Source organism: Heliangelus exortis, chromosome 3, assembly GCF_036169615.1.
Source record: "Heliangelus exortis chromosome 3, bHelExo1.hap1, whole genome shotgun sequence".
Classification (NCBI taxonomy): Eukaryota; Metazoa; Chordata; class Aves; order Apodiformes; family Trochilidae; genus Heliangelus; species Heliangelus exortis.
This window is the reverse complement of record NC_092424.1, coordinates 14,808,540-14,824,703: the sequence shown is the minus strand read 5'-3', so window position 1 is coordinate 14,824,703 and position 16,164 is coordinate 14,808,540. Positions and strand designations below refer to the sequence as shown.

The window sequence follows — 16,164 nt, the reverse complement described above, 5'->3', positions numbered from 1 at the left end:
CTGCTGAAATGGTATCAGCAGGACATCAGGCAGGAGAAAGGACAATAAATATCCTGCACATGTAGGTGTGCAAGTTCATGCATGTTCAAGACTGACTACATGGAACTGCAGAGAATGTAGAATGGTTTAGTTTGGAAGGGACCTTAGGCATCATCACAGGGTAAAGAAGGTAAGTTTGAGAGAATAACAAGCTTTTGGTATCAAATTAAAATACTTCTTTCTAGACAGGGAAAAATTCAGATCATCTGTATAAATTTCCAGTGTCTCCCTTGCCCTATGGTTTAGTTGAGGACTTATCCTGTATATTCATGGGGACTGTGATTCCTGACCAGGCCATTGTCTGCAGAACTTATACCTCTTAAACCTGAGGTCAAGTATTGCCAGAGATGGAAGAAAGGAAAGAAAGGTCTGAGCCTGCATTCCATACATCCTGACTAATCCTGGTGCAGATAACAGTCCTGGAAGAACACTGGGGATGAGTGCTAGAAGGAAATTACACACAAACTATTCAAAACGAATCCTGCTGTAGGCTTCCTGATATAACCTGTTCTGTTTGTTTGTTTGGCATGTCAGTTCCTTTATGTCATGTCTTACGTTGCATAGTAATTTTTTATGTGAGTTGCCCACTCAGGTTATGGCAATGTGATGTAGTGTTTGGTCCTTAGCCCTTTTCAGAGCAAGGGTTGTCTGCTGTCTTGTGCAAAGAGCATGTTGTCAGACTTTCATAGATTGTAACTTGACCCTGAATGGTTTAAATTGTCTTGAGTTATGAGTAAAGGAAGATATTTCTGATTAAGTGAATATCAAACTCTTTCTTATGTGGAAAGATATGTTGATCTCTCAGCTGCTTATTGCTCTCAGTGTGAGAATTGGAAGTGTTGTCCTTCAACAGGGTTCTTCACCTGCTGTGCAAAAACCACTCAACAGGCAAATAACTCAAGTGGAAACATTTCTTCTATTCCAGTTCTATGTAGAAAAGGATGCTGGGAGAGAATTTGCAAAGCTAGCACACCTTTTGAGAAATAAACGGGGTCTTGTATATAAAACAACAAAGAGAAACTACAATATAAGTGATTGGCTACTCATTTGCCACTCCTAACTTGTGTGATGTTTACAATTTTTTCTGTAGGATGGTGCTGTCTCTATAGGACTGCACCACCAAGATGTGGTGCCCTCCTCATCATCAACCACACAGCCTAAAATCTTGTAGTGGCCCAGCCTAAAATCTTGAACTGTTAACCCTTTCCTTTCTACATCAGTAGCTCTGGAGAAAAAAAATAATGCTTCTTGTAGTTAAGCTGTTGCTTGGGTCTATAGAAATGGTTTTTAATTCATAGCCCTGTATAGTTGCGTATACTGAAGTGGTGTATCACTGACATCATGCTACATGAGTAAAAGGGGACAAAACTTCCCTGCTTTGCAGGCTTGAAGTGTTGGCTTGCTTGATAGATGTTTAAACTACAGCTGCTTTATAAAAGCCACAGCTAATGCAAATCTAACCTGAACCTGATTCCTTTTATTCTCAATGGTAAAAGCTGTATAAGCGGCCTCACCCTTAGGATAGGGGTGGTATTGTTGAGTGTCTGCATGCCTGTCTTAGAGATGATTAGTTTTATGTATTATGTTACACTTTGCATTCAAGGATAACCAGCTTTCAAGGATGCACGGTTAGTGGGTGTGAAATGTTTACTGTATGTGCTGTGATTAATGTTTTGAACACAACTTGATTCATTGTCATTAGCTTTGTTGATGTGTGAAGGTATAGTCAGATGTGAGTACTGACAAAACATCTGGTATCTTATTTTGGCATAACTCTGCACACTTAGCATAGTGACATCTGAGTCTTTCCTGATGGATTGAACAGAATCAGTCATCAAGTTAATTTAATCCATTTGTTTACATTTATAGTTCTGATGTGGAAGCATATTGCCCAATACTGGATATGCAGCATAGTTTTCATCTCCTGTGTAACACCATGTATATTCCTTCCCCAGTATAGACAGGGATTCCATATCATTTATATGTGTGTGTATGTTCACTGCTCTGGGAATTTTGCCATCAGAATACCCCTTCTGGAAACGCTTTATTTTACTGATGAATGTATCATAAGGCAGTTTAATAACTAGGTTTTCTCTAGGTGGGTCTTGCCCTTCAATGTCTTCCACATTTGTATGCATAATATACCACGTGCATGTGCACCTTACTTTTATTCTGTAGGTGCCCCTTCCTTTGAATCAATGTTGGCTTTTGGATTTTCTGGCATCTCTACTCATGATCTTTAAGGCACAGGAGATCCTCTATTGAAAGGGGAACAACAGAGTCAGAAGTAGTGGTATTTTGCTTTTTTCATCAGATGCCCCTGCAAACAACAGCCACGTGAACTCACCATAAAGGGGCTCATGGAATCTCATATTATTGTCTCTTTGCAGGGGATCATCCAAGCCTACAAGAGTGGCATAACCCTCCGGGGAAACACCACCAGCCTGGGCAGGTGGGACTTCAGTGGCTCTTTCTTCTTCTCCATATCTGCAATAACAACCATAGGTAAGAGTTACCTGCCTGCAGGGCTGTCTTGGAAGCGGTGAAGGAGTGGGCATGAGAACCCGTGCCCAGAGCACAGGACACTGGGCACTGCTCCAGCCCTGTGGGACCTCTTGTCTGTATCTTGTCTGTTGTGCAGTAGGTAAGCACCTATGAGCCCTAAAAATGTTTTATCAGTGCCAGCACAGTAAGGATCTCTAATTAGAGGCAGGGCTAATTAGCTCAGCAGGTACCCCTTTCAAGTTATTCAGCTTCTGGGGCCTGAGCTGGTACCTGCACTGCCTGTAGTTTCATGGTGCCTGCACTGCCTGTAGTTTCCCAAGCATAGTGCTCATTGAGAGGTCTGAGGTGGATTGTGCATTGAAGTTTTTCTCCTCAAAAGAGAGAGACTTGGAGTAATGTTGTCTTTTGACTCTTTGGAGGCTGAACTTATGAATTATTTCTTCTTATTGCTGCCTGTATTGGATGAGAAGCTACTTGTTTAGATCAAGGTCAAATAGCTGGATAAATGTAACAGTTGAGTTGATAAATGTTATTCAGTTGAGTCAGTTTGCAGATGTGGATGAGTATCAAATAAATCTCTTTTCTGATGTGTGTTGAACATGTCAGCTCTCCTAAGTAGTTTTTTAGATCATGAATTTTCTTTGTGCACCTAGGTGGAACATACTCTTGATTTCTCTGCTCATTATAGAAAATAAATTGACTTCAGAACATTAAGCCCCCAGCCAAGTGTTTAGAAAGAGGGAGGTTTGTTTTTTTGTTGTTTTTGCATGGAGGTGAAGGGGGAGGGAAACCCCAAAACCTTCCCTTGGCTTTCTACCCTGCTCTTTTACACGTGGAGTGTTCTAGTTGGTAACTGTGTTGGCTATGTTGCATTTCCAGGTACAGGTTGTACCAGATGATGGCAGTGGAGGCTCATGAGACAGGCTGCGAGTTTCCACCGGAGAGCCTGGGCACTTCCTTCCAGCCTTTGGTACAAAGCAGCATCTGCTCGTAGCTGCTTTGCTTGCCTAAAGTAATTAATCCTGATTGGTTTCTAAGCTGTCAGAGTGACTGTTTTACCACAGCTAATTAAGTTAGTGACATACAGGGAGAATCAAATTTGTCATGTTAAAATATTAAGGGGGGTTGTGATGATGGCACTAAACATTTCTGGCTGTTATTCCCCAAAAACCTAAGGAACTCTTTTTCCTTCAAATCCTTGCCCTCATGGAGGTGTGGGGGGGAATAACTTGATAGCAGGGGCAAAGAAAAGAGCCAAATATTACAGTGCTCTATCTTATAATTTTAAAACTGATGCTGTCACTCTAGGCATTTGCTCATGATTTTTCAATTGCTGAGTTGAGAATGCCATACAAGTCACCTCTAAGCAGAGAACTCCAGATAACTGGCACTTGAGTTTGCTTTTTCAAGTTAAACTGGTGATTGCTTGTCTTAGTATTCCATTGATACCGGGATGTTGTGGAAGAGAAAAAGACAAGTTGGTCTCACAGAGCCTCACCTTGAATCTGTTACCCACCCACTGCCTGTATGTGTGTTCTTCAGAGTGGCTGGTGCAGCCTTATTGACCCAGGCATCACTATATAACTGAGAAGGATAATTGATAATGTCAATTAAAAAGACCAGGTCCTTTCCACAGAACTCAGATTCAGAGGAGTGATACACAGTAGGAAGGCATGGCTTTGGGGTAAATGACAGGCAAGAAGGTTTTTTTGATTTGTTGAAGGTTTTATGTCCTTATGTGGCAAGGAATGGCTGTGAGTATGGAACCACTGAAAGCAGGTTCAGTTTCACAAGATTAATATACAGGATTTTAAAAAACAAGGCATTCTGGCAAATAGGTTCAGAAAAGATAAACTGGTAATAGAGAAGATAGTTTCTCAGGAAATTTGGGATACTACAGGATTTTGCTGAAGAATCTGTATGGGCTCCATCTTTTCAGGCTGCTGCAAGTCCTTCTTTGTCTTGTTTTTTTTTTCATGGTCGTTCTCTGCAACTAATGCTGTTCTTGCCTTGCCAGCCTCTTATGTGTTGCAATGTCTTTGTGGCTTTTTCATCAGCTATTTTTTCCTTAGTCTTTTCAGACAACATAGCCAAAGGCATTATGATTTTTACCTTCATCACTTTTCTTTGAGCCATTTTTTTTTTTCACTCTATCAGCTTCTGTTTTCTGCTTTAGGTCCCTTAATACTTGGTGTATGTCTCAAGTCCCCACCAGAACATACTCACTAGGATATGGAAAAGGACTTTTAGCTTTTTTCCCAATTAATACCAATTGAGGGACATCAGGTTCTTCCCCCACTGACACAGTTTGAATCCCAATGTCTCCTGTTGCAGCATCTTCTGTGTTGTACCCTTCCCCCATTTAAATGAGCACCTCATCCATTTCATGCAGTGACTAAAAGCGCAAATTTTTCTTAAATAGCAAAAAAAAAAGTTGTAAACTGCAGGCTGGACACACTTGATACCCTAATAGCAAAGGTTTGAAGAACACATGTACAAACCCAAATTCATTTAAAGAAGTGTGCCAAAGTCTTTGTAGTTTTGGGCCAATCATAAGTGCAGTTCCATTACATTATAACTTTTGTGTGGGATGGGTAGCCCTGGCCTTCTGCTGAGGGCTTCTCCCCACTTCTTTGCTTCTGTGCTTTGTTGCTGCGTCTCACATGTCATGTCATGTCACCCCAGCTCTTGTATGTTATTCCATTTTCTGCAAATGCTTCCATAGGAACCCTCTGTCTTCAGTGCCTTGAAACATCAGTTCTTTCAGATCTGTAGTACTAAATATGATTAAATAAAATAACTAACTTGATGACCCTGTGCATGTCTTTATCCCTTGCTGATCCAAAGTGTTTACTCTCTTCTGTGTTTACTCTCCTCCTAGTTTGTTAGTTTGGAGTAACAGGGCAGAGGTCAAAACAAATTCAAAGTAGAGTACAAGATGAAAGTTCCTCAAGTCAAACAACTACGGGGTGGTGTAACTTCCAAGAAGGTGCTAGGGAAAGGATTTGTGGTGAGACTGAGATTTTCTGTGCTAGCCTGAGAGCTGAAGGAAGAGCATTGCCCTCTCTAGCCTGAATGTCCCCCTTTAGCTCAGCTGGGTGCATGCCACTAGCTAGTGCTGCCCTTACCAGTTAGTGGTGGCAAAGCTAAACGCTCATTTGTATGAACCTCAAAGGCCCTTTTTTAAAACAAAACAGGGCAACTAAACCACCTCACAGTGAAGAAAGGCAGGAAAATTCAGACATTCCCTTTCTCTGGTTAACAATATAATAGATTATAACAGCAATCTCCTAAAGAATTAGTGAGGCACCTCTTCAGGTAAGGAAAGGCTGTTGAGTGAAGGGTAGTATTTGGTATCTTTAGCAAGACTTTCTCTAAGACTTTGACCCTCTGTAGTGCTGACCAGCATGTAGTGGAGCTCCTGAGAAATGGGCAGACTTCTACCCATTCATTGGGAAATCCAGTTAAAGTACCTTGATCTCAAAGTAGTTAAAATATATGGAATAACAGCCTAGGACTGCTTTTATATTTGAATCCTTTATGGACCTCAGGATTGTGTAGGGGAGTTCTCAGCTGAAGAACCCAGCACCTTTGTGTTGATCTTTTTCCCTGTGCTGTGGCAGCTGGCAGAGTTTCTGCACAGGCTTGGCCATGTGGGATGTGGCACAATGGGCTGTGGGAGGTCACTGGTGAGTGTGGAAGTAGCACTCACATCAACAGCCTCAGAGTTATCTCTTGATTACTGGCATTTTGGTTTGCTTTCCTTACTGATGACATTTTGTCCTGTTGACACAAAGCCTAATCCACAGCTTCCAGTATGCACAGTACAAATGTAACAAATATAAGACTGCAGGACTCCTCCCAAGCATTTTTCTAGCCTTTCACTTACTGAAGGAGTGTGCATCCAAATTTTGCTTTTTCATGGAACTTCACAGGGTTAACACTGTTAAATAACTCCATTCAAACACATTTTTCAGCCTACCAGCCTTGATCACAGCAACAGCTAAAATGTGTGTCCCACACACGCCCTGATTCAACCTGCCAGAGTCACAACAAGCTTCCCTAAATAAGATGCAGATCCTGCTACCACTAGCTTTTAAAATCACATTGATTTTTTTTTTTTTTTTTTTTTTTTTCTACCATGGATGGATGAGTAGGAAATGACTGACTTCCCTTGCCAGGTGTTCTGAACTCAGTGGCTGTGTTTAGCTTAAGTATTCCTGCACTTAGAGCAGACCTGGTGGGTATAATGTGAAATTTCTTAAGAACTTTAAGCCAAGCACATTCATTTGTTTTATGCCTGTGGTCACAGGCATTTGAAAGCTTGAGGAAGGATAGGAACCCCAGATTTGCTGGTGTTTAGTTTGAAGGTGGATGGTACCGAATGACCTCTGAAAATCCTAATGCTTGTAAGGTTCATATGTTAATTCAGGTTTCCTGATACCTCAGGATGTCTGGAGTCCAACGTTCTGTTTAAAGTAATCACCTGTGAGGTCAGACCAGGTTACTGAGAGCTTTATGAGGGACACCTGGCTAAGTCAGGTGACCCCATGATCACATTTTTAGGAACCAGACAAACATCTTAAGTCTGAGTGACTTATGGATCTAATATTTTTCCACTTTGCTATATTGTAAGAAGACATCTTTTCCATCTAAACTGAATATTTTTTTTTCTTAATGTAACATTTGAATTAACCACAAAAAGAAACTTTCATTTATCCCAGAATAAAATACTCTGGTTACTTCTAAGGAGCACAAGGGAAAGAAGAGATTAGAGCCTCTGAAAAGTGTTAAAGGAGGAGCCAGTGGTGTGAGCAGCTCTGTATGGGAGACTGAGACCAGTATGCAATTTCTTCTTGTGCCTGAGAGAGCAGGATAGTGGTTTGCTGGAGATCACCCCAGTTGCCAACTGGGGCATCTTTCTCTGAGTATTTAAACATGTAATGCAAAATGAAGTATTTTGAGCTCTGGCACAGCTTGTCCAGGGATCCTGTGGATCAGACACTATTGGCCTCATGTTGTGCACCAATAGATCTGTCAAACTTTAATGCTGGGCTGGCAGTTAAACAGATGACAGATGCTCTCTATTAACCCTTGGCCCTTCCAAGAAATAGAAGAGAATAAGGGAAAGAAACTATTGGTTAGAAACTAAAGTAAGCAGTTTTAATGAAAAAAAAAAATAAAGAAAACAATGGAATATGTAAAAATATATACTAACATATGAAAATAATGTGCTTCCCTCATCCCCTAAAAAACACCAAACCTGCAGGAAAGTCCTAGAGCTCTCGGAGACCTGAGCTCCTTGCATCAGCAGCAGACAGGAATGGGGTTCTGGAACATAGGGATTCATGATCAAAGGCAGAAGAACTGATGGTGTCCTCATAGGATGCTGGTCATGGAAGAAGCCACCTCTGACCCTCGTGATCCCCCAGCTTCATACTGAGTACGATGTGAATAGGATGGAATACTTGTTTGGTCAGTTTTGGTTTGCCTGTCCAGTGGCTTCTCCCTGCAGGAGGGTGACAGGTGTGACCCCTTAGCCTTCTTTTTATTTCTGGTGCAATAGAAGTTTAGCAAAACCAAGCCATCACCTTGGTTTCTATAGGAGTAAGTATAGAGCCTTTTTTTTGCATGCTGTTCTTCAGCTGTAATTATAAGCATGGAGCATTATCAGTCCTAAAAACAGACACTTACTGAAAAATAAGTTAATTTTAATTAATATTATGTTAATTTCAGAAAGTGTAGCTACTAAAGAGACTTAACTGAAATATAAAATTATGAAGAAGAGCTTTGGTTCTGTCTTGGCTCTAACCATGATGTTGTGCTAAGCAAGTCACCTGACTACCAAGCTTTGCTGAGTGTCTAGGTGTTCAAAGCAAAATGCTGTCAACAAGAACATTCTGCAAATTTGGGATTAGAAGATTCCTGTGGAAAGTGATGTCTTGTATCTAGTCAAGTAGGAGAGAATTTAACCAAATTTCAAAAAAAATGTATCTGAATGCTCAAACCACTGATCAAGTTATTGGTAAGAGAAGAAACTCTTCCTCCAGCTTTTCTTTTTTGAAAATCTAATTCTGCTTTTTCCTACAGCTGAAATTATTTGGTGATTTTGCAGATGTTTTACAGCCTATGAAAGACATTTTTTTCATTCTAAGCACTTTTTACTTAAAATACCATTTTATGTCTTGGCAGTGAGAACAGGAGCCAAACAAACCTCCCATTGTGGGCATCAGGAAGTCACAGTTACCTCATCTGAACTGGGGCATTTCTGCTAGGATACTGTCCCATGAATGAGATCTTTTACTAATTAATCTGTTAATCAGACATCTTTCTCCTTATATCTTATACCCAGGAATATAATAGGCAAGCAGGGAAGCACATGAGCTGAAGTATACGTATATAAAGATTTAGAAATAAAATGTTGATTTCTTTCTTCAAAGGATGATTAAGCTAATTGTACTTTAAGTGTCTGTAGTTTCTCTCATTCTGAAGTAATCCAGCTGCTTCAGTGAAAATGTTTACACTTTGACTTTTGTGTAGTTTTTAAGTGTCTCTCAGTGTCTTTTGGTGCAGGCATGTACCAGATGATACTACAGCAGCTGGCTCACCAGGGAAGTGAAACAGTGGACTACCATGTAGGGTTTTTTTTATCTTCAGACTTGGTTCAGAACTTTTAATGCCCATAAGAGTATGACACTGATCACCCTCATTCCACTTACTCAAGAGGGTGAGTTCTGTTTACCCACACCTGCTTGAGTTTTTTTAACAATTGAGGTTTATGTACAGCTATGTTGGCTTTTGTTTGTCTAGTCCTAAGGCAAAGATGTGTCATTAGCCAGATAAAAAATGCTGGCCTCTTTGTGTAATCTGAGGTCTCCTGTGCTGTTTGATCAGACTTTGTATCCTGCATAAAAAGCTAATGGGACTTGGCTTTTTGGCATATTTACAGCAACTGCTCACCAAGTCTTCAGGAAATTGTCTTGAGTGGCTAAGCCCAAGGGGAAAGGAAGTTAGACAAATAACATGCAAAGCATATCTGCTGTTTGGTGTGCTGGGTTTACTGTGCCCATCGAACCTTCTTACATAATTTATTTTGCTGCTCTTAATGAAATGTAATGTACAGCTTAACCTTATATGTGGAGTTCCCAAAATCCTGAAGGCTTCTGTGCTTCACACAATGCCCTCAAATCATGGACCTTTCTTCCTTGCTTATTTAATGTTTTTCTCCAGAGATTGGATAACATGGAAAGCTATGGTAAAGAACTGCCCAAGTTACTGCGCATTATTTTTAAACTTTATAGAAGGGAAAGGAGAGGAAAACAGGAAAACAAACCAAACACACAACATCTTTGGGAATGGCTGGCCGTAAATGAATATGACTCATACATATACATGTATGGTCAGACTCCTGCCTTACAGTAAATGCTTTTTCTCCTGGATCCTAATCAACCTGCAAAACACCCTATAAGAGAAAAGCTGGAACCAATCCATGGAAATGTGACACAGCCTGTGTGAAACATATGGCACTAGGCACATATTTCTTAAATTCACTTGGATGGGATTATCTACCAGATGTACTTGCCTGCGTGTCTCCCGTTTATCACACCTGTTTGTCTAGAAATGGTGAAAGCTATTAAAGGTCAGCAATACATGGGGGGAAAAAAGAAGCATGTAATCAGTTGTGGAACTGCCCATAAGAGAAGAACATAGCACTGGAATTAAGGCTGTTGTACAGTCTTAATTTTTTCCCCTTGTTTAGACATTGTTTTGAAGTACAGTCAGTTACGTAAGGGCATCCCATTCTTTTTGGGGGATGCTCTGCCTCCTGTCAGATGTGGGCTGCTGGGGCCATTGCATGGGAGGTTTCTTATGTCTTACCACATACTTTAAGCCTGTGGCTCACAAATCACTGAAGCCTAAAAATAGGGAGGGGAAGTCCTCCAGATAGTAAAATTGAGTTTGTAGGGGGTAGGAATGAAATTAAAATGCAGCTTAAATCCATACTGTGCAGTAGTTTGCTGCCAGACCTTCTGCTGGGAGTTGTTTGCTGGTGCATGTGCACAATTAACTGTTTGCAGAATTGTCTATAAGGAGAAATTTTCTTGGTGCAAAACTTGACCCAGAAAGTGTAGATATCAAAGGTCATAGCTGCACATCTTTCTATGTTGTTGGTCGGTGGCTCACTGCAGTTGTTGTCAGGCAGAGATTAGTGAGGGGATGGACAACAAGACAACTTGGTGCTCTCACTTCCCTCAGGTACAGAGCTCAGCCCTTGGAGCTCTCCCTCCTGGGGGCTGCTGCCTTGCATTGAAGCTACACCACCTGCACCTGTGGGAGCAAGGTGTGAGCTGTGGGAACATCTCTGTGCATGCCCTGCAATAACTGTTGGATGTTCCTAGGAAGGGATGGCACTATTTGAGGTGAACAGATAAGCTTTGCTGGTGTATGGCAGTTTTGTATGTGGACACACAGATCTTTTATATAGAGTGGAGTTGTCAAGCCATAGGTCTCAGACTGGCTAAGTCACTGTTGAGGTGTTTGTCATGTGCTAACCCTCCCCCTGTCTTAAAAAGCATTCTGTGAAATAAAACGAAGTTAAACTTGACTTTCCTGTGGCACAAAACACTTGAAATTAAAGAAGTGCAAGTGCCTGCCATTTTTAAAAGAAAATATGGGGAATAAAGACAAATGGGATGTTGTGGCTGTGATAGTCTCAGGATACAAGCAAGGCAGTACCTGTTACCAGACAAGTTCATATCATTAGTAGAAAAAGGCAAAATTTCAAATGCAGTGGTTTTTTATCATTCAGTTCTGAAATTGAAATATTTTTAATATAATATCCAGCTTTGTTTACTCTAGGAAAACATTTTGACAATTTCAGCTTAAGGTGTATGTGCTGCTTGGGGTACAAAAGAGCAAGGAGGAAGTATTAAGTTCAATGGTCCTATAGCACAAAAGTAGCAAAAGGTTGTTGTTGTAATTAAAGCAGTGTTGTTGTGATTCAGAGACCACCTGACAGTCACACAGGATCATTTACCAGCAACCCCCATGCCAGCAGTGCTTACAAAAACTGAACTCAACGGAAGTTTTGCATTTACGTCAAATCCCAGCCAGGACAGTGGGTAGCAGAGAGGAAATTCACTGGTAAATAGAAAAGGAACTAAACAAAATTGGCAGGGGAAGAAATGTTATTTTTTAGCCTACAATAGGATATGACTAACAATGGATGTAACTTAATGTTATTTATAAAAAAAGGTCATTTTGGAACAGTGACCTTCTCATCTAATTTCTGTAGAAGATGGAGATTGACTCCTCCAGGGACGGAGGGCAAGGAGAGAGTATTTTAGATTTAATGCTTTATTCTCTCTCTACCTAGGCTATGGGAACCTGAGCCCCAGCACTGCAGCTGGTCGAATCTTCTGCATTGTGTTTGCTCTCTTTGGGATCCCCCTGAACCTTGTGCTCCTGAATGAAATTGGGCAGCTGATGCTGTTAGGGGTTCAGCATTGTGCCCATCGCCTCGAGGAATTGTTTCACTGGCAGGTAAGCAATGTGTATGCCTCACCCTCAAGCTGAGGAAAGAAAAGACAGAAAGGGCATGGTCTGGTATTTGGGATCCTCTGGCTAACAGCAACAGCCTGCCTAGCTATTTGGGCAAAAAGGCAATAATACTCAGAAATAACTGGAAGCAAATAAATTTAGTTTATGACAGCCCGATGAGGTGTCAGATAAGGTTGTTTATTAATTAAGGGAGTTTCTGTGATGAATGACTTCCCCTACAGCAATACAGGTACCAGATCCTTACAGCCATTCACAGTCCTAGGATATCTGATGTCTTTATCATCAGTACTAGTTTGAATTGGACATGCAAATTACACTGGAATATTTGTGGAACAGGCTTTAAACTGGCATGACTTTAGGACTCATGAAGGTAATGTCCAGATTGTGTTGCCTAGGAGAGCCACACTATTTATTCTACTGGAACATCATGTGGGTTTTTTTGTGGAGTCCAGCAGGACTTTCCCTGCCATCTTTCTTGTGGTAGTATCTCCTTTTTTTTCTTTTCTTTTTTTTTACTTTTTACTAGAAAAAAGCTTCCCTCCTGATTAAGACCTGTGCGCTGGTAACTGGCTTGTTGCTGTTCCTTCTGCTGCCCCCCTTGCTGTTCTCTGAGAAAGAAGGCTGGTCTTATGAAGAAGGCTTCTACTATTCCTTCATTACACTCAGTACTATAGGGTTTGGAGATTATGTGATTGGTGAGTAGTTCACATTTCATTGCTTTTACCTACTAAACATCAAAGCTTATGTGTGGGATACGAAGCTCCCATCTTGCCAGCTCTACACCACTAACAATCCACAGACCTAATGATAAATATGTTGTGGTAGGCATTTGACATGTTGGAGAAGACATGATTTCTGAGATAGCAACCTGTGGAAGAGCAAACAAATTGTTTTCCTGTCAATGAGTATTCTTGCAGCATTCAGGTGATCTGTCTAGTGTGCTGCAATGCTGTTTTAAGCAGATGCTACTCCGTTTCACCATCCAGACAATGACCATTTCCTCTGTCAACAGCCCAGACAACTGCTTTCTAAAAGGCAGTTTAAGTCACTTAGGTGTAGACTGTCAGGCACAGCCTACTTTTGGTTGCCAAAACCCTCTGCCAGAGGAAGTGGGTTTGGACCCATGCCTGATGCATTTGCTGAAACACAGGACACACCTTTTTGATAAAGACTTTCTCATTAAAAACAAATTGATTATAGAAGCGCATGCACCCTTGAATCCCTGAGAGACAGAAAGACTACAACATATTTGTATGGATTTTTTTTTCTTCATAGTGTTTGCTTGATGCTTAGAGAACTTAGTGGAGGTTGCCTTATGACTTGTGTATAATCCATCAAAGTTATGAGTAGAGATTGTGTAGGCACACTTAAAAGACCTGGAATCAAGTTAGCTTGGGTAAGGGTAACAAAAGTTATTGAGTGCAGCATTTTCCTGTATTATTTTATAGGTAATGCTGAACTTCTCTCATCTTCTGGTAACTAATTTTGGTCTTCTTTAGTGCACCTCCTACTTCCTTCACCTGTGTGGTACCTCTGTAACTGGCATAGCACCATAGATACACTGGGTTCACTATGGGAATAACTGAATATGTGGTATAACAGTGGAATGTGGTATGTTATTCCCTAATGTGGAATAACAGTGATATGTGATATGTAAAGGCCAAACCTTGCAATCCTGTGTTTGTGGTTTATGTTTTAACTTAAAAATCAGCAGGGCCAGGGCATGGTTTCAAGTGACTGTCTCTACTTTGTGGCTGTCACAGTGTTTCTCCACTAGTGTGGTCTCTGACACTGTTCTGGACCAAGTAAATTCCAGGTGATACCACATGCCAGGAGTGATGCCCCATGTTCATTTTAGACACAGTTTTTATTTTTTGGAGGAAATATAAGCGAGGCTATGGCACTTGGATCTAAAGTCATTAGGTGATTCCTAGCTTCTTTTAGTTAGTAATATTGATGTAGCTTCTCTTACTGTTAATTTACACACTTGGTAATCCCTTCTATTGGGCATAGGGTGCCATGTAGGTCCTAAGCTGCTTCTGATCTTCTCATCCCCAAGACTGCACCTATCACATTGGTGTCTGTGGATAAAGCATTCTTCTTGGAAGCCTCAAATAGCCCTTCCCTCCTGCTTTCTTTTATTATTCAGAAGAAAATAATAGATTTATATACTCTTACATACCAATACAGTATTTTGATGCTGAGCAATAAATAAAGAAATAAAACTGTGTGCACAAATATGTATAATTTCACTTTGACATAGATGTAATTTGAGATTTATTTTTTTTCTTGCTTACAGGCAATTTTTACAATTCCTAGAGGGTTCTAGGCTGTTGCTGATATGTGCTTATACCATCATAGATCTATATGCTTACAGCTTATAGATGCTTATAGCATCTGTTCTTATGCTTATGGCATACTCATGTTTTATGTAGAAGAGGCTAATATTAGGTCATATTTCCACTGTCTTTGCTTTACATGTAATGCCTCCTTTGAGACACTCTTGATCCAATCTAGAAATGTTTTGGGTGATTCTCTTGTAGGGATGAACCCAGATCGCACCTATCCAGGCTGGTACAAGAACATAATCTCTCTGTGGATCCTTTTTGGGATGGCCTGGCTAGCACTGGTTATCAAACTTTGCATCAACTTTTTAGAGAGCTCCAGTGACATCTGTCAGTGCAAAAAGAAGAGCGCAGAGATGGTAGAAGACCTCATGGATGGCAGCAAAATAAATATAACACGACTTCATAATTTGGAGATCTGCAATCACAAAGACACAAAAGCAAAAGGACTGGATGAATCTCACAGCTACCCAACTCCTAAAGAAGCACAGTAGGGAAGAAATATACCCCTTGGTGTCTCTTAGATTGTAGTGGACTAAAGATGCATCACAGAAACGTGGGAATGGAGCTTCCATGATGTTCACATAGGGTGCAACCTTGCTTACTGAACTTGAAATGTTTCTATTGTGAATTGAGCAACAACAAAAATGTTTCAGCACCAAGAATTACCAACAGAATTCTTGGCAAAAAAGTAGATTTACAGAGATATTACCTATCCTTCCACCTCAATGTATGAGGTATACTTTGACAGCTGTATGCAACACTGGCTGTTGTCCTTTTCTTTGCATGCAAAGGTTTCTAAGTGTATTGTGGCATTTTGCAAATACCACAACTGGAAAAGCAAATGCCATTTAAAGCAGGAAACAAATTGCATCTTGTTAAAAGACAATGAAAAGCAATATTCAAAGCCACCTGGCAGTCTCTGCAAATGTGCTCCATCACCCATATACTTGTGCTTGTCAAAGGTGGTAACATGCTTTTGTTCTCTGATTATTTTTCATGGATGGCAATGAGGCAGAGCTTGTAGAGGTGCTGACAGAGAATTCAGTTAAAGAAATTCCTGCATCAGAGGTCCACAAATGTTAAAAATTGACTCGGAAGTTAAACTATTCCTTACTCCAGAATTTACACAGGATCATCCTTTGTAAGCCATTATGCAGTCCAAATGTCATCAGCTAAATGCCACAGTTTATTTAGATTTTTATTTTGCCATACCTTGGAAGCCAGAAAAGGAGGACTATGGGCAATTTAAATGCCAGTGGTTCCAACATTATCCCATGGGCAGTGTTGACAAAGGTTAATTTAATCTGGAAACAGACAGAAGTATCTTCAGCTGTGGTCAAGAGATGCTATTCTGGTGGTCTTCTTGTGTCATAAATGAATCTGTTCTAACTGATGTCTTTTATATAAGCACAACCATTTTTTGCCTTTGGAATGCCAGACTTTGTTATTTGGCCTTTGCATTAATCATGCAACTGTTTCTTTTTAATTCCATTAAATTCTCATAAATCTTTTGATAAGTTATGCCATTTATAAGGTCCCAAAGAGCCTAACTCCTGCTGCTTTTGATATACATCTCTCTAATGTGTTCATTTTCTTATTTTTCCTGTGCTACTTACATCTTAGAGCATCAACTTTTAAAACTTGACCACAGTAGAAAAACAGAATGGAGCCTGGGGTGAGCCTTCACTTCTGCATTGGATCAAGTTTCCAT

At 40.5% G+C, this 16,164-nt stretch overlaps 2 protein-coding genes across 2 annotated transcripts in view; both read left to right on the top strand.

Moving 5' to 3' along the window:
- Positions 1–2,497, top strand: part of LOC139794161 (potassium channel, subfamily K, member 16-like) — a 25,831-nt gene extending 23,334 nt beyond the window's left edge. Inside the window, exon 6 of the mRNA XM_071739377.1 lies at positions 2,430–2,497. The gene's annotated coding sequence lies outside the window, so the exon portion shown is untranslated. The remainder of the gene's footprint in view (positions 1–2,429) is intronic.
- The window catches only part of KCNK17 (potassium two pore domain channel subfamily K member 17), a 24,659-nt gene extending 8,495 nt beyond the window's left edge, over positions 1–16,164 (top strand). Inside the window, exons 2-5 of the mRNA XM_071739375.1 lie at positions 2,430–2,544; positions 11,921–12,087; positions 12,632–12,800; positions 14,649–16,164. Coding sequence (XP_071595476.1) covers positions 2,430–2,544; positions 11,921–12,087; positions 12,632–12,800; positions 14,649–14,944 — 747 coding nt within the window. The 3' untranslated portion in view covers positions 14,945–16,164. The remainder of the gene's footprint in view (positions 1–2,429; positions 2,545–11,920; positions 12,088–12,631; positions 12,801–14,648) is intronic.